Here is a 17,087-nt window from a genome sequence, read left to right on the forward strand (position 1 = left end):
ATAAACGTGCAGGGATCAGGGATGCTGGCTCCACATGGGGAAAGCTGAGAAAGCAAAGTGTTTGCAGAAAGCAAAGCAGGGAGACCAAAGTACGGCTCCCAGCCTAGGAATGACTCCCCCAGGCTTCAGCTTTTCCCAAAGAAGACTCTCTGGCACCTGAGGTGAGGCGGGGAGAAGGCTGGGGCTGTGCAGGTCTGAGATGGCCACAAAGGCAGGAATAGGTGGACAGGCCAGACAGGGTGGAGTTCCGAGATCTTCTTAGGTTTCGAGCCCTAAGCAATGGTGCTGCTGTCACCAGTGGGCCACCAGAGTGGAGACTGCAGGTATACCTACCTGATATTTTTTTGAGGAGCCCATTAGGCCTCCCTGCTCCTTGGAGTGGCAGGTGAATACAGGGGCTCTAGTCCCACAGAGCGGGGCATCCATGTTTGCACCTGGGAAAGGATGGGGCTTCTCGCTGCGCTTAACTTCCCTGGGGCAGAAGGTCCAGATCATCAAGACTGATGTCCCGAGTGTCCCTCCCAGCGCTGGCCTGGGGTCTGTGACATGGATCAGCAGATGACTGGATCCTGGTGTGTATGGGGACAGACTCTAGGTGTGGGGAGGCACACGGGGTGTTAGACCCTGGGTCTCCCTCACTGTAGCATGGCGGGAACTCAGTATGACACCCCCGCTCAGTGTGACCACCATACCTGCACCCTGGGGTCCAGCCCTCTGCACCTCAGCCCAGTCCCTCCACAGTGTGAGACACCAGCCCCCAGCCGGCCCTGACCCTTCATTTTCCGGGAGCCCAAGGAGGAGGGGACTGACAGCCAGCCCAATCCCGCCCACCAGCCTGCGTGAGCGCGGGGGCGGGGCGGTTGACGTCATGGCCGCGAGCGAGACTGCGCGGGACACGGTTAACGTCAGCGAGGCCCTGGAGCCGCCCTTGCATGCGCTCCTGCGTCAGCGAGGCGCGGGGGCGAAGGCCCATGGGCTGGGGGCGGTGGAGCTGGGCGAGCCCATCTCCAGGCACCGGACACCCAGCAACCTTCCTGTCCCACCGGGTGCTTGCATGCGCTGTGCCTTACCTGGGCTGCCGTTCCTGACACGTGCTTGTACTCCTGCAACTTTCACTACAACCCCACCCCACCCCGTAGTTTGTGTTACGTGTGTATTTTCGCACGTATCACTTTTTTTTTTTTTTTTTTGGAGACACGATCTCAGTATGTAGTTCAGGATGGTCTTGAACTCGAAGTGATCCTCTTGCCTCAGCTTTCCCAATGCTGGGATTACAGGCGTGTGCCACCCCGCCCGGGACCTGTCACTTTTTAATACACTACAGATCAGCTTATGATTGACAAATAATAAGCGCTCTCTTCACCACCCTAGAGTACCCTGTTTTTGCTTCACAAATGTCTGCAGCGCCTGGCATCCAGTGAACGTCCTGAAACAACCATGGAGCTCGGGTGGACCCCTCTTCGCACAAGCATCGAGGGCCACAGTTGCCGAAAAATGTAATCGTCCACCGCAAGAATTTCCAACCCTAGCGAGGGTCCGAAGAAAACTACAACTCCCAGATGGCTCTCGCGCGGGGCTCTGCGTTCTCGTCATCGACTGTGCGCGGCCCGGCCGGAGTCGTACTGCACGCGTGCGCGCTCAAAGGGACTGCTCCTCCCAGAAGTCCCCGCACGTCGTCCTCCTCGCCCTCCAGGCCACTTCTCCCGCCGTTGCCCGTTGTCTGCTGCCGCCGTTGTTCGTCTACCATCGCTTCCATGCTGTCTGCCACACTGCTCCGCCGTCTTGGCCTGGGCCACCTCGTGCGCCAGGCGCGTGCCTACGCCGAGGCTGCCTCTGCCCCGGCTCCCGCCGCCGGTCCCGCCCAGATGTCCTTCACCTTCGCCTCCCCTACACAGGTCCAGACCCCGCGCCGTCGCCGCCCCGGGGCGCGAGTTCCTACCTCAGGTCGTCAGCCGCCCTCGGTGGCCCCTTCCCCGCCCCTTCCATCCCTATGGTCCGGAGGTCGAGGCGCCCCCTTCTCCCCAACCCACAGAATCGCAGTATTTTTTCGCCGCACCTTGGGCTCCCGGAAACCGAGCTCCCATCCCCTCGTGGCCGAACGCCTTCCCCGGACAGCGCGGTTCCCCCAACCAAGGGGTCGCTGGACCCCAGCTGTGCTCGGGGAGGGGAGGGGCGGGGCGGGATAGCGGAGAAATGGCTCTCAGACTTCCACCCCGGAACCCAATCCCTATAACCGACGTGCCTCTGGCCATACATTGCATTGTCCAGGGCCCTTCTCTAGATAAACTCTCGGGTATTCCCTTTTCTGCTAAAATGGCCTTTGCTGGAGTCTCTAGAGAGTGGCTCGGGTGGCCTCCTGTGCTGGTATTCCCATTTTGGAGATAAGCGGTGGAGGCAACAACTGTCCCCGAACCAAAGCCAGCGCTGGCGGCGTTTGTCCCCACCTGGACACAGTCCTGCCTGGACCCAATTCACAAAAAAGACTGAGTCCCTAGTGGCCATGGCACTGGGTAGCAGCAACAGCGTCCCCCACGCTACCCTCTCCAGGTGTTCTTCAACCGTGCCAACGTGCGGCAGGTGGACGTCCCCACACTGACTGGAGCCTTTGGCATCCTGGCATCCCACGTGCCCACTCTACAGGTCCTACGGCCGGGGCTGGTTGTGGTCCACGCTGAAGATGGCACGACTACTAAGTACTTTGGTTAGTCTGGTGGGCTTAAGTGAGGGCCTCCTGACCCGACGGGGCTGGGCACAGACACGTGGTCATCTAGGAAATGGCAGAAACAATTCATCTTGCTGTGAATCAGTGTGCAGTGGAGGGGTGGGGTGTGTATGACTCGTTAGGAAGAGAGACAAGATGCTTAGGAGAGATGGTCGAGCTAAGGAGCTGGGCACAGAGGTGCGCACCTGCCGTCCCAGCTACTCAAAAGGCTGAGACAGGAAGATGGCAAGTTTGAGCACAGCCTGGGTAACTTAGCAAAACCCGTCTCATAATTTTAAAAAGGCAGGGGCCGGGGATTTAGCTCAGTGGTGTCACACCTGCCTGGAAAGCGCAAGGTCCTGATTTTGATCCCCAGTACCAGAAAAAAAATTTTTTTTAAAGGTGGAGACGTAGCTCAGTGCACAGGCCCTAGGTTTGATCCCCATTGTGTGTGTGTGTGTGTGTGTGTGTGTGAGGTCTGAGAAAGTTTGCATGAGAAGGAGGGGGATTTGAATCCAGCTTAGTCCGGTCTTTTTGTCCTGACCTAAGCTCAGCTCGTCCACTGGTGAGTCTAAGGGAGGGGTTGTGTTGCCCAGGGGCTGTCTTTGGTGGCTCTGTAGTTGTTCTCAGCCTTTTTCTCCTTCACTGTTCTGTTCTCCCTTGAAGTATTTGTCCCTCTCCAGCCCCTTCCCCCCACCCTGTGTGCTGGACCCTAGAGTCAGTACTGTGGGGTCTCCTTGGGCTGGTGGTGCTTTGCAGACTTGGGCACCAGGAGCACTTGGCTGGGGTGGCAGCATGGACAAGGACTCAAGCTGTTCCTACCCTCCCTCCACAGTGAGCAGTGGATCTGTCACAGTGAACGCTGACTCCTCCGTACAGTTACTGGCTGAAGAGGCAGTGACACTGGACATGTTGGACCTGGGGGTGAGTATCAGTGGGGAGACTGAGGCTCAAAACTGGCAGGAGCAGTCCAGAGTTTCCTGGCTCCCGGGGAGGGTGCTCAGTGCAAGAGGATCTCGCTCAGCCTTCACCCGGTACTTGCCCCTGCAGACGGCCAGGGCAAATCTGGAGAAGGCGCAGTCGGAACTGTCCGGGGCTGCGGATGAGGCCTCACGAGCAGAGATCCAAATCCGAATCGAAGCCAACGAGGCCCTGGTGAAGGCCCTCGAGTAGGCGGGTGCGTGCCCCTCATCGCCAGGGAAGCAGGCCAGGCCAGGGATGTCCCAGGGGTAGGTGGAGCCAGCTCCCTGGCCCGCCCCTTTTGGGGGTGGTCTGTAAACCTTGGGAGCCGTGCTTCTGCCATTGGCCACCAGGGGGCAGCGCGACGTGATTTATACCTGGTTTTCAGGCTTGCTGACCAGGGGCCTGTCATCTGGTCGGGTCTCCCGACAGCCACCCACTTCCCTGCGCAGTCTGCCTTGGAGACCTGCCTGCTCCAGCCACCTCCACAGAAGAGCTACCCCGGCTCCTATTCCCCTATTAAAGACAAGGAATCCCGACTGGTGTGTACTGTTTTTGTTGGGACCTTCCCTGGCCTCCCCTGGAGCACTCCCTGTGCCCTTTGAATCGGGCTCTCAGGACCTCTTCTGACTGCGTGTCCTGGTCACTCTCAGTAAACCGAGGCTTAGCAGCAGTGTGTGGGGCACAGGGTGCTGACCATGATTACAGTGGGGGAGGACAAAAGTCACATCCAGGGCTGGAGTGGTGGTAAGGGAGTCAAGCCCAGGCTGCTGCACGGCTCCGGGGGGTGTTTGCCAGGTCTTCTGTCCAGGCCTGACACTCTGACCACCCCAGCCTGCCCTGCAGGCCTGGGAAGAGGGGCCCCACCTGCTCCCACAGAGGCCCTTCCTTGAGCCCTGCCCAGCCTGTGGGTGGCCCTCCCCTGGCAGGCAGCCCAGTCCCCAGTGCTGTTGGCACCTCTAGCACCCTCTGTAGGTACCCAGGCCCCTAGCTGGCCCCGAGCGGGGGTGGCTTCAGCACTGCCCCACCCTCTCTGCAACAGTGTAGGGGTGGCTGGGACACTGAGGCATCAGGGATCCCTGTCTTTCTTCCCTCCCCCACCATGACAGAGTGGGGCAGGGAGGGGATTCCAGGGGGGTGAGTGTACAGTCAGGGCTACTGTCTGACTATGTCCCTGGAGCCGGGATGGTGGCAGGGAGGCCACTCTGGGGCCTGTGTCAGCACATAGGCGGCCCACTCTTGTGTCATGGCCCCGTGCAAATGACTCCCCAGAGCCACATGCCAGGGCTGGCAGTGAGTATACTGGACCCTCCAGGGACGCACCATGGAGTGTCCTATCTGAAAAGCATGAAGGGTCAGGAGGCCCAACCTGGGCCTCATCCTGGCCCTGCTCCTTTGGCCCTGAGGGCCAGAGAGCAGCTCCCCTCTTCCCCCCAGTGCAGCCCCCACCCCTCCCATCCCCCATGCCATAGGTGCTATAAATGAGGTAGCTGGGCTTGGCTGAGCCCAGAGGGAGATGTCACTGAGCCTCCTAACCCTGGCTGGGACCAGCACACCCCACAAGGAGGGACCCACCCCTACTCCACAGGTGACAAGGAGTCCACTCCCTGGGGAGATGTGAGTCAGGCTGCAGGGACAGGCTGCAGTCACTGGCCAGTCCTTGGGGAGGAAGCAGAGTGGGGACAGGACAGCTAAGGGTTCCACACGGTGCTGGCGGCTTCTGTTCACACCTGGGGTGAACCACCCAAGGATGGGGGTTTAACGATGGGAAGAAAAGGCAGGGAGCAGGTGCCACAGACCTTTTATTGTTTAGATAGCAAGCATCTCTCCAGGGGCAACCACTCCCAGAGTGACCATGCTCACCAAAAGTAGGGTTCCACTTCTGGTCACCTGAGGTCAGAGTCCAGGTGGTAGGGCCCTCCCCAGCCCAGGGACACCTGCCTACCAGGAGAAGCAGAGGTAAACAGGGCCCCCAACGCTGGGTGGGTTGGCTTCCAGGGCCCTCAGATCCCTCTCCCATGCCTGTGCCTTCCAGAAGCAAGGCAGCCCAGCAGGTCCCTGTGCCCCCCCTCCGACTCCCTGATCTGAGCCTGTCTCCCCCACCTTCGGTTCAGCCTCCTTCCTTGAGCTGCTACAGCTCTCTGGGGCCAGTCCGTTTTCACTTCCTGGAGCACTGTTCTTGGTGTGGCAAGCTGAGTCACCCCTCAAACACCATCCCCTGGGACCTCCTCCCCAGGTCCTCTGGCCTACCCCTGGCCCTACTGGACAGGAGAGTCTGGGTGCACCTGGTGTAGGTTGGGGGGCCAGAGCCTGCATGGAGCTTCAGGGTGGGAGTGGGAGTAGACCCGGAAAGGAATAGCTCTGGGATGGCGATGGAGGTCTCTGGCCAGATAAAGGAAGAAAGCAGATAACTGGGCTGGAGGTAGTGGAAGAGGACCTGGGTCCCCCTCCACCCTGCCCCAGCCAAGGTCATCCTAGGAGGCCCCCACTCAGGAAGAAAGATGCTGGCTGAGTGGGTCAGGCCCAACCCAAAGGCAGGGGTGGCTGTGTGCATGAATTCCTTTGGTGAGGACAATAGCCCCACACCTGCGGGCCCGGAGTGAGTGAGCCTGCTGGGGGCGACTGGCTGGCCCCTACACACGCTAGCTTCTAGTTAATCACTTAAGAAATGGCTTCTGAGGTCACCCTTAGGGGATGCAACAGCTGGCCCGAACACCACTGCCTGGCCGGTGACTTCCGTGTTTTCCTGGATGACGGCCGCTGACTCAGGCCCCCTTGTCGTTTCCCCAAGTGGGCGTCCCCAGGTGGAAACGCCGAGCCTGGACATCCAGGAAAAAAGGGCAGGAATCGAGGCCTGGCACCCCAAAACTCAAGACTATGGGTGCGCCCGAGGTCACCACGAGGTAGGCAGGACTCCTGGGTCAGCGGTATTCAACCCCCCCCACACACACACACGGAGAGAAGTCTGGGGACCAGGTATCCCAGGCCACTGTGTCCTGGGGCCCTGGGCAGCAGGCAGGGGCGGGGGCCAGTGCGTCACCTCCTGCCCGGCACCCCCCTCCCCGCCTGCCCAAACTCCACCCCGAGGGCGGCGCGGATAAAGGCTCGGGGCCGCTCGCTCTGCCCCAGACCGGTCAGGCTACCTCACGCCTGCATCTGCACACGGGCTCGCTCCGGACTGTGGGGACCCAGGACCCGCCGTACCTGGTGAGTGGGGGGCAGGACTTGGGGGGCGGAGCGAGCTCCCCACTCTGTAGACTTTGCGCTGCCCCACTTTTCTTTGTTCTTGGGGCAAACAAGAGTTGGGGTGCCTCGGGCTGGGAAGACCCCTGGGCTGCTTGGTGGGAGGCGCTCCGTACTGCGGCACCGCCCTGGAGACCACAACCCCCGCCCCGCCCCTTGGGCACTCCCCTTTCCCACCAGTGACCTTGAACTAGTTACCGGTTCGTCTCGGTTTTTCCGGCTGGAGACTATGCTAGTCTCCCCAAGAGAAGTGTTCAGTTCCCGAGCAGGGTTCGTTCCAGGCCCTCAACCCCTTGACCTCTTCCCCTGGCCCCCCAGCACGGGCCCCTTCCTCGGGACTGCGGGCAGCGGGCAGCGTCCCGGGCGCGGCCCGCAGAGGGCGCGCCGGCGCTGCTGACTCACCGTGGCCCAGAGAGGCGCGCGCGGACGCAGCCGGGGACGCCGCGTCACGTCACGGCTCGGGAAACGGGCCCGGCCCTGGGGGAACTGGGGGGGCAGGGTCGCGAGGTGGCACCGGCTCGGGAGGGGCGCGCCTGGCCTTGGCCACGTCACCTAGGTGCAGCACCCTGCCCATGGCCTCACGCCCTGCCCAGGCCTCCACACCCACCCACGGGGGAGGGGGGGGGCGGAGGCAGGCTACCGGCTGGCCCGTCCCCCTGGTACCGCTCGGCCACGAGGCGCAGGGTTCACGCTCCCGTTTCCGCCGAAAGTTGTTTCCCGGACGGACGCGGTGGGGAGGCCCCACGACTTCCTGTCCTTTCTGGCGCCGGGAACAATGGCCCGCGCCCCCTCCTCACACCCAGGCCGCTCCCTTGGGGGCCCATGGGGGTGGAGGCCTGTCCTGGAGCCGGGGGTCCCGCGCCCCTCAGGGCCCGCCCGCCCTTTGTTGCGAGCTCCCAGCCTTATGAATGGCTGCAGGCGCGGGCGGGGGCGCGGAGGAGGGCCCGGAGCGGTGCCAGCCCCGCCCTAGCTGCGCTTCCATTGGGCGTCCTGGCGGTAGGGGTGGGGCTAAGGGCAGGCCACACTGCCACGTGGGGCAGCGCCGCGGCCGCTCCCATTGGCCAGGAATCGCGGCCGACTGGGCGTTCAGTGCCCACCTATTGGTCGTTGCGGGGCCAGCGGAGTAAGTAGTGAATGGGAGGGGGCGGCGGCCCCGCCCCTTGGAACGTTGATACATTATAACTTTTTTTTCTTGTTACTTTCACCCCCAGATCCTGAGAGCGGCGGCTGCGGCGGCTGTTGCTAAGGGAGGGGACGCGCAGGGTAGCGCGACCCGAGAGGCAGTGGCACCGAGCGTGTCGTACCAGGGCACCCCCTTCTCGGGACCCTCCCCGCGTCGCCTGCGGGCTGTGAAGGAGCCTCGAGATCAGACCCCACCCCAGAGCAAGCCCCGAGGAGCCGACGCGACCCCGGAGGACCCGTGGGATTCTTTTATTTGCGATTAGCCTTCCACCACTAGGACCTTCTCCAGGGGCCCGCAGGCTGCCCCCATCTCCAAGCGCCTAGAAGGAGGACCCCAGTTTGGGGGAGTCCCGGCCTCAGAAGGCGCGGCAAGAATTGGTGGCGCCCCGCGGACCCCAGCCCCCCAGCGCGTGCCGGGGATGGAGCCGCAGCCCGGCGGGGCCCGGAGCTGCAGGCGCGGGGCCCCGGGCGGCGCCTGCGAACTGGGCCCAGCGGCCGAGACGGCGCCCATAAGCCTAGCCATCCACAGCACCACCGGGACCCGCTACGACCTGTCGGTGCCGCCCGACGAGACGGTGGAGGGGCTGCGCAAGCGGCTGTCCCAGCGCCTCAAAGTGCCCAAGGAGCGCCTGGCGCTGCTCCACAAAGACACGTAGGTACCGCGCGCCGCCCCCGACCTCTTGCGCTCCCCCCACCCCCGCGCCGGGCCGCCCCCTCGGGCCCCTGCCCCCGGGCGGGAACAAAGAGCGCGCCGCGCGGGGAAGCAGGGGGGGCGGCGAGACGGGGGGGGGGGCGCCGCGCGCTCTCGGGCGCCCTCTGCTCGGCCTTGCCTGCCTCGACCCCCTTCCCCCGCCCGGGGTCGCCGCACAAAGGCGGGGGCGGGTTCCACCGCTCCCCTTCTCAGGGTGGGGGCAAAGGCAGGCACCCTAGGGTGCACGGGGGTCTTGACTGCGGGGGTGGGGGGGCCATAGCCGCTTCCTCTGCCCGGGTCCTCGCTTGCTTCCGCATCTGCTCGGCGGCCCCCTCTGCGTCTGGCTGTCTTCCCCCCCCACTTGCGTTTCTCTGCCCCGCTTTGTTCTCGCCACCGAGCGCTCCCCATTGCCTCCCCTCCCCCCTGCTATTAAAATCGCCTCCAGGCCGGGGAGTCCTCCCCCTGCGGGCCTCTAGGGACACTCAGTGTCCATCCCCAGCGGAGGGGCCCTGGTGGGGGAGGAGCGGGAGGGGGAGGGTCTCCTTTGTCTGAGCGGCTGCGACCGCTGCCTGCGCCAAAGAGGAAGGAGGGGGAGCCCGGCCCGGCACAGCCTCCCCCCCCCCCAAGGCCTCTCCAAGGCCCGAAGCCCTGAGGCGACCACAAAGGCTAGCCAGGGCAGGAGTTGGGGAATTACAAACAGGGGCTGGCCTGGGGGGCGAAGGGAAGGAAACCACAGGGCACGCGGGGGGCCTGTGAGCCAAAAAACAAAGTGCCTTGTTGAAATGCAGAAGGGGGTGCCCAAGTCTGGAGTTGGATCTTGGACAGGAGGTCTGAGCTGTGAGAATGGGGGCTTCCAGGGCCAAGCAGCCTCCCCCACACAGGGCATAGGATCTGGAATCCGGGAAAGGAGGGGGTGGGAAGGACTCCTGTCTCTTCCCCCTCCCGCACGCACCCCCCCCCCCCGCGGCCTCCGCTTCCGCGTCCCTGTGTTGTCTATGCGGCTCACCCTCTTCCTTCCTGCCCCCAGCCGGCTCAGTTCGGGGAAGCTGCTGGAGTTCGGCGTGGGGGATGGCAGTAAGCTGACGTTGGTGCCCACCGTGGAAGCGGGCCTCATGGTAAATGGCTGCTGTGGGGTGGAGTACCCCGGAGGTCCCAGGAAGTCCCACATGCAGGGGCAGGCAAAGCCTGCTCCCTCCCAGGCCATTGTCGGTCACCCGCGCGACCCTCCCATGCATGGACACCCCACCCCCCACTCAGGAGCCTTCTTCCTCTCTTTGTAGTCCCAGGCCTCAAGGCCGGAGCAGTCTGTCATGCAAGCCCTTGAGAGTTTGACAGAGACCCAGGTAAGCCCCAACCACTGCTTCTAACCTGCAACCAAATGCAGGCAAGTGGCCCACCTGGGACCCTACGGGGCAGCCCCCTGGGGGGGCGTACACACTGTGCCTCCAGACACGCAGGAGGGCATGGGGTGCTTGAGGAGGGGAGGGGACTTGTGCCCCACCGTGGTGCCAGCTTGGCCTGGTCACTGGGCTTCCTCTTCCACCCCCCCCCACCTGACCTTGAGGCCTCTCTCCCACGGCTGCCATGGAGGGGGAGGGGGACCCAGCGTTCAGAAGCCTGCCTGCCTGCCTATGGGTGACCTTGGCCCAGGAATGGGAGTGCGCACGGGGGCGGGGGCTGCTCCCCAGCCCACCACTCACACCCCCCACCATAGAGCTCCCCTCTCCTCAAAAAAAGCTAACTTCCCCAAACTGACATCTAGAGTTTCTCTTTTTTGGATTTCTGCTCTTGGTTGGGAGGAGGGACTGGCCACGGTGACACGCTTTCCTCCTCCTGTGACCCCACTGTGGGGGGGGAGTCCCTGCACCACCACCCCTCTCCTCCTCTCTCTGGCCTTTGTTCTCTGCCCTGAAAGTGGGAGAGGGCAAATGGGAGGGGCGGGGGCAACCAGCCTGAGGGCCAGGGAGGCCAGGACAGGATGTTAGGAAAATATTTAGTAAGCCTTGCCAGGAGGGAGGTTGGGGCTGGCCCTAACCCGGTTCTTGGTTTTGTTGAAGCCTTTTTTTTCCCTTCTCCTCCTCCTTTTCTTCTCATTTTCTTGGCTGCGGCTGGGCCTTCCTCAGATGCGGGCCCTGGCCACCTCCCAGAAGGGTGACACAGGCCTCAGCAATCCGCCTGCTGCCAGGGTGGGGGAAGCAGGCTGCTGCCCGCCCCAGGAAGGGGTGGGCAGGTTATCGGGCCTCCCCGGCCAGGCCAGGCCAGGCCGCCGCAGGAAACCTGCTTCTCCGGTCACACATTCTATTCTTCCTCCTGCAAAAGGCATTCACCCCCTCCCCAGCCAGCCGGCGTGTAGCATCCTGCTCTTGCCAGGCAGCGCTGGGGGCTGGGGGGAACTGGGTGGTCTGTTCTGAGCTGGGGTATGGGAGAGAGGGAGAGGTCCCTGGATCCTGGTGGGGGGACAGGTGATTTTTGTGGGGCTAGTGAACAGTTCCCTGAGCTGTGGAGGCTACAGTTGGCAGGGGGCCCCCCGAGTGTGTTTGGTTTACATCTTCCCCAGGTACCAGCGTCAGGAGGGAGATGAGGGTGTGCTGGGCGGAGAGACTGTGCTCCCCAGGGTTGCTTCCCCGCCTGGCACCTAGTCATGCCCGCCCATTGGCCCTCCCCAGGGAGGAAGTTGCAGGGTGGAAGAGAGGGGTAGCTGTTCTCAGAAGCTTCCCGGCCTTCTCCCTTGAGGGCATCTCAGGGGTGTGGGGTGCTGTGCAGACTGGGGCTTGGGTGGGACAGCTCTGATCACCTCTTTGCTGCTTGCCCCTCTCCCCATAGCCCCAAACAGAAGGTTACACCAGCCATCCGCTGCCAGTGCAGAGGGGAGGGAGACCTGGGAGGCGGTCGGTAGGCTCTGAGTCATCTACTCTGTCACTTCTCAGAAACCTCCGCCCCCCCCCATCCCATCCCCTGGGGAGAACAAGGCCCTGGCCAGGCCCCCACCCCACCCCCTGGGGAGGGGGGGAGCTCGGTGCAGCCAGGGTCATTTAAAGCCAGGAACCCGCCCACCACGCAGAAGGGCAGGTCTGAGGGTTTGTACCAGCTCTTGAGGCCCCTGGAGACATGGCCCCCTGGGACCTGGTCAGGGCCCCTTTTCCAAAGCCATGTTGCCGCCCCCTTGGCCTCTGCCCCACCCAGGACAGATAAATATTTATCTTGAGAAAGCAAAGGTTAGGGTGGAAGAATTTGTCCAGGAATTTCGCCCACTTGGCGTCTGGGTGATTTAGCTGGGAGGGGGCTTTAGATTCCCCCCCCCCCATATTCACAGGCAGAGAATTTGGGGACCCAAGAGAGTTGGGAAATTGTGTGAGGTGAGAGTTGAGGACAGTGACCGGCCAGGGAGGGCCAGGCCTCCCCGTCTGACCCGCCTCTGTCCCCCACAGCCCCCAGCGGCGCCGGGGCCAGGCCGGGCTGGCGGAGAAGGCTTCCGGAAATACAGATTCATTTTATTTAAGCATCCGTGGCACCGACAGGGACCCCAGAGCCCAGAGAGGGGCGGCGAGAGGCCCCAGGTCACACAATGCGGGAAAGCTGGGCCGGGCCGGGCAGGGGGCACCACAGATGGAACCCCTCGCTGAAGGGCCACTCTCTCTGCAGGTCAGTGACTTCTTGTCTGGCCGCTCACCGTTGACCCTGGCTCTGCGGGTCGGGGACCACATGATGTTCGTGCAGCTGCAGCTTGCAGCCCAGCACGCCCCACTACAGCACCGCCATGTACTGGCTGCTGCAGCTGCTGCGGCCACTGCCACCCGAGGAGACTCCAGCATAGCCACTCCCATGTCCTCACCCTGCCGGCCAGTGTCCAGTGCTGCCCGCATCCCCCCAGTGCCCGCCAGCCCTTCTCCCACATCTGCCTCACCTGTCACAGCTGGCTCCTTCCGATCCCACGCAGCCTCCACCACCTGCCCTGAGGTAAGAATGGGCAAGGTTTGTCCTGAAAGCAGAGGCGGCAGCCTTTGAGAGGGGTGGGGCACTGTGCCCCAGATATGTGCCTTGTATCAAGTGCTGTCCCCTGAATCAGGGCTGAGAGTTTATCTGTGGACCTTGCACCAATGGGTCAGCCCTCACCCTGGGTTTGTGGGTTATCCTGTGACCCTGCACAAGGGAATTCATAAATTGCCAGCAGGGTGGGCGGTGCATTTACTCCCGGTCATTTCTGGTCCTTGGGCTGATGGGTGATAACCCTGATCCTAGGCTTAGAGGTTATCTCTAGGCCCTAGGCTAGACCCTGGACTGGGGGTCATTCCTAGACCCTGACCCTGAATCCAGCTCTCACAAGCTCCCCTCTTTAGCAGGTGGATTGCTCCCCCCCTGCCAGCAGCAGCGTCAGCCCCGGAGCCAGCACCCCTTCTACCCCTGGGAACAGCCCTAGTCCCCGCTCCCGAAAACCCGGCGCTGTCATCGAGAGCTTCGTAAACCATGCCCCAGGGGTCTTCTCAGGGACCTTCTCTGGTAGGTGTCACAGTCCAGGAATGATCCTACCTATCCTGTAACCCTGTGCACACTTGGCTCTGTGTTGACCTGTTTGCGTGTGTGTGTCCCGCCCTGGGGGTCCCACCTGCACCACTCTGCCAGACTGTGTACACTTCTGACTCCTGGTGCCTGCTCTGCTCTATACCTGCTCCCCTGGATGGGCTGTCCTCAAGCTCTCATCCCCTCTGCCCACAGGCACGCTGCACCCAAACTGTCAGGACAGTAGCGGGCGGCCACGCCGAGACATTGGCACGATCCTCCAGATCCTCAATGACCTCCTGAGCGCCACGAGGCACTACCAGGGCATGCCCCCCTCTCTGACCCAGCTCCGCTGCCACGCCCAGTGCTCACCCGCCTCACCAGCCCCCGACTTCACCCCCAAAACTACCTCCTGCGAGAAGCTAGCGGCCGCACCCCCGGCCTCCCTGCTGCAAGGCCAGAGCCAGATACGCATGTGCAAGCCCCCTGGTGAGTGGCCTTCCTCCAGGATCCCTTTTCCCCACCCATCCGCCTGTCTCCTCAAGGCTTCTCTGTGTGCAATGTGGGCATCAAAGCAGCTGACCCACTGGGGAATGGCAGCTGTGGCTCCCCCCAAAAGGCACAGGCTGGGAGAGAAGGAGGCATGTGTGTGTCTGGTCACAAAGTATCCTTGTGAGCTCCTGAGGGGGCTCCAGCCCCACTTCCTCTTTGCCTCCCCCAGGGACCATCTCCAGATGGCATTGGGCACCTCCATGAATGACCAAGTCAGTTCTGGCAGGAGAGGCAGAGCTGGCAGGGTCCCCCGGCATCATGAGGACTTGGGAGACTAAGGAAGCCTCCCCAGCATTTCCCTAGTTACCCTCCCCACCCAGAGGCTAGTGGGACACTGGTCACTGTTTGGCTAACAGGCATCCCCAGCCATTCAACACTACAACCTCCATTGCCTGGCTCATAAAAGCAGGAAACTGAGGCCCAGGTCCTGGGGCTTTCTTGGGGCATATCCCTTGTAGGACTCTGAAAAGGATAAGGTGGATCCACCCTACCCCACCCTCCATAGTTCACAGCCCAGTGAATAAAGAAATACAATGAAGCCAGGTGGGGTGACACATGCCTATAATCTCAGCTCTGGGGAGGCTGAGGTATGATGGCTGAGTGTTCAAGGCCAAACTGAAGTATGTAGACTCCGTTTCAAAAAAATGCAATTCATGGAAGCCAAGCGTGGTAGCCCATGCTTGTGATTCATCCCAGCAGTTGAGGAAGCTGAGACAGGAGGATTGCAAGTTTGAAGCCCAGCCTGAGCAATTAGCAAGACCCTATCTCAAAATTAAAAAAGGGCTGGGAGATAACGCAATTCAAAGGTCAGGGTCAATACTCTGTACTACAGAATAGGACAAGAAATGAGTATTAATAATCCACCCAAGGGTGACCTCGGAAGATGGAGATGCTTGCTGGGGAAGAGGTCCTCTCCTGTTTCCCAGGGCTCAGGTCTCTCCCAGTGGAGGCCCTGGGGAATCACGAGTCATTGTCTCCTCCTTTGCAGGGGACCGGCTGCGTCAGACCGAGAACAGGGCCACGCGCTGCAAGGTGGAGCGACTTCAGCTCTTACTGCAGCAGAAGCGCCTGCGCAGGAAGGCCCGGCGGGACGCCCGAGGCCCCTACCACTGGCCACCCAGCCGCAAGGCTGGCCGCAGCGACAGCAGTAGCAGCGGGGGAGGCAGCAGCCCCAGTGAGGCCTCCGGCCTGGGCCTTGACTTCGAGGACTCAGTTTGGAAGCCAGAAGTGAACCCTGACCTCCAGTCTGAGTTCGTGGTGGCTTAGGATCCGGCACACTCGCCCTTGCTGAAGCTTCAGGGTGGACATGCACCGAGCTGGGTTGCCACTGCCACCCAGACATCGCACACGGCCCGGTGCCACGGCCCAGCTCTGGAGGGGAGGTGGTCACCTCCCTCCTGACCCACCCACCAGCCTTTTTCTTTTTAAAATTTTTATCGTGGTGGTACCTCCTGCGTCCCCCTCCCACCCCTTCGTCTCTGCCAGCGATGCTAGGTCCTTCCCTCCCACCTTCCCCAGCTCCAATATGTAGCAGGCTGTCCAGATGGCAGGCAGGAGGAGGAAGGAGGCCAGGAAGCCGCCCCTGCCCCTCTTCCGCTCTGCCCTCGCCCCTCCCGCCCTCTGCCTCCCCCCTCCCATTCAGGTTTTAAGTCAAAAATGTAGATGCCTCATTATGCACTTTACAGATGAGGGGAGGGGGCTTCGGAGAGAAAACTCCATCCCACCCTCCTACTGCAGGCTCTGGCCTCCACCCCGGGCCAGCAGGACCCGAATGTCACCGGGAGTGAAGCCACAGGAGGGGACTGTTTTCCACATCTGTCCTTTTCTTGGTCTCTCTTTTTTTTATTCCTTGTGAAGCCCTGTTCAGCAGTCTGGCCCAGGGCTTGGGGAGGGGGGCTGCCTTGGGCACAGGCAAGGGGCCTGGGGACCTTTTCCTGCCAAAAATGGAAACAGGGACCAGCCCGCGCCCAACCTCTCCAGTCAGCCGGCCACAACTGTGCCCTTTTTCTCCACTCCCTCTGCCCCTTGCACCCCATTTCCCTGACCTCTTCCCTGAGTTTGGGGACTATTTATAGACTTAACTTTCTGACTGAGCCAATATTGGTTGGGAATGGCTTGAAAACCAGGGAGAGAAATGGTAGGGGCCTGGGGAGTTGCCCCCCCCCACCCCTTCCTCCTTCCAGCCCAGCCTGAGGGATATGGGGTGTGGACTGTCTGGGGATTCTCCAGAGCCAGATGGGGAGGGGGGTGCTGAGCTGTGAACGCCCCAAGGGGCTGCTGTGTAGCATTAAGCCCCCCTGGGGGTCCGCTGCTGGTCTTATTTAGGACCCTCCCCACTCAGTGCCCAAGCCCCGGGGGATCTTGGGCCCCAGGGACAGAGGGAGAGATCCCCTTACTGGGGCCTTTTCAGTGGGGGTGGAGTTCATTTTTTTTCCTCCATTCACTTTTTTTTGGTGCTGGGGATCAAACTCGGAACCTTGCGCGGCAGGCGCCAGAACCACTGAGCTAAATCTCCGGCCACCCTTTTTTTTTTGATGGGAAGTTCGGGCCTCGCCCACCCCCACCTGTCAGTCTTACCCGGCCCCACCTGTGGCCCTCTCTCCCTTTGTTCTTGTAGGTGAGCCCCAAGTCCTTCCTGCCCTCGTCCTGTGTTTAAAGTTAAATGGTTTCAGAAGTGAACATCATGTGTTAACTGTAGTTGTAAAATTTTTTGTGGAGGGTGGGAGGGTAGGGAGGGTCCCAGATGGTAGAGGTCAAGGATTTGGTTTTTTTATTTTTTGTTTTTTTGGGTTTTTTTCCAAAAAAAAAAAAAAAAAAGAAAAAAAGGGGGGTGCATTTGTTTTTTGAAGAACCGTCTTGTATACCTATTTAAATGTGTGTTCTGTTCTGTTTTTTAACGATTTTTAAATAATGCCTGTGCCTCCGCGGTTCTGAGGGTGGAGACCCCAAACAGAACCGGCCAGAAGTTCTCTACCCTCCCTCTCAGGGACCCCCAAGAAAGCATTACACACTGCCCTCCCGGGTCGGGCTGTGGGGGTCCTGGCACCGCGCGAGTATGCTGTATGAAAATTGAAAAAAAAAAAAAAAGCCCTACACACATCTTGATTTCCAGTAATAAACAAAATAAAACACAAGTGTGTCGCCTGCTCTGCCCTGGGAGGGGGTTGTCTCGGCCACTATGGCCTGGGGTGTAAGGAGGGGGGCAGTGGCCAGGTCTCTAGGGCTTCTCACGCCCCCTCTCTGGTTGGGGGTGGGCAGGAA

The 17,087-nt window shown here is 61.5% G+C and overlaps 2 protein-coding genes across 6 annotated transcripts; both read left to right on the forward strand.

The window, feature by feature from the left end:
- Positions 1 to 915: 915 nt before the first annotated feature.
- Positions 916 to 4,200, forward strand: Atp5f1d (ATP synthase F1 subunit delta). Of its 2 annotated transcripts, none has more exons than XM_004865972.4 (5): positions 916 to 1,895; positions 2,548 to 2,701; positions 3,537 to 3,625; positions 3,752 to 3,878; positions 4,050 to 4,200. In XM_004865972.4, exons 1-4 carry the CDS (start codon positions 1,560 to 1,562, stop codon positions 3,872 to 3,874), a joined length of 702 nt encoding a protein of 233 aa, XP_004866029.1. In that variant the 5' UTR covers positions 916 to 1,559; the 3' UTR covers positions 3,875 to 3,878; positions 4,050 to 4,200. The 2 variants fall into 2 exon arrangements, 1 of the variants encoding a protein (XP_004866029.1); XR_001182388.3 differs by having other exon boundaries at positions 1,217 to 1,895; positions 3,752 to 3,930.
- A 2,534-nt stretch (positions 4,201 to 6,734) lies between these two features.
- On the forward strand, positions 6,735 to 16,960 carry Midn (midnolin). 4 transcript variants are annotated; one of them, XM_004865968.3, is made up of 9 exons: positions 6,735 to 6,868; positions 8,116 to 8,738; positions 9,805 to 9,892; positions 10,058 to 10,120; positions 12,206 to 12,334; positions 12,420 to 12,734; positions 13,115 to 13,274; positions 13,491 to 13,763; positions 14,815 to 16,960. In XM_004865968.3, exons 2-9 carry the CDS (start codon positions 8,506 to 8,508, stop codon positions 15,090 to 15,092), a joined length of 1,539 nt encoding a protein of 512 aa, XP_004866025.1. In that variant the 5' UTR covers positions 6,735 to 6,868; positions 8,116 to 8,505; the 3' UTR covers positions 15,093 to 16,960. The 4 variants fall into 4 exon arrangements, with proteins under 4 accessions (XP_004866025.1, XP_004866027.2, XP_004866026.1 ...); XM_004865970.4 differs by having other exon boundaries at positions 13,118 to 13,274; XM_004865969.3 differs by lacking the exon at positions 12,206 to 12,334.
- Positions 16,961 to 17,087: the final 127 nt, after the last annotated feature.

This window comes from Heterocephalus glaber, unplaced genomic scaffold (assembly GCF_053883595.1).
Source record: "Heterocephalus glaber isolate CG9 unplaced genomic scaffold, H.glaber_assembly_v1.0 deba00001760, whole genome shotgun sequence".
Classification (NCBI taxonomy): domain Eukaryota; kingdom Metazoa; phylum Chordata; class Mammalia; order Rodentia; family Bathyergidae; genus Heterocephalus; species Heterocephalus glaber.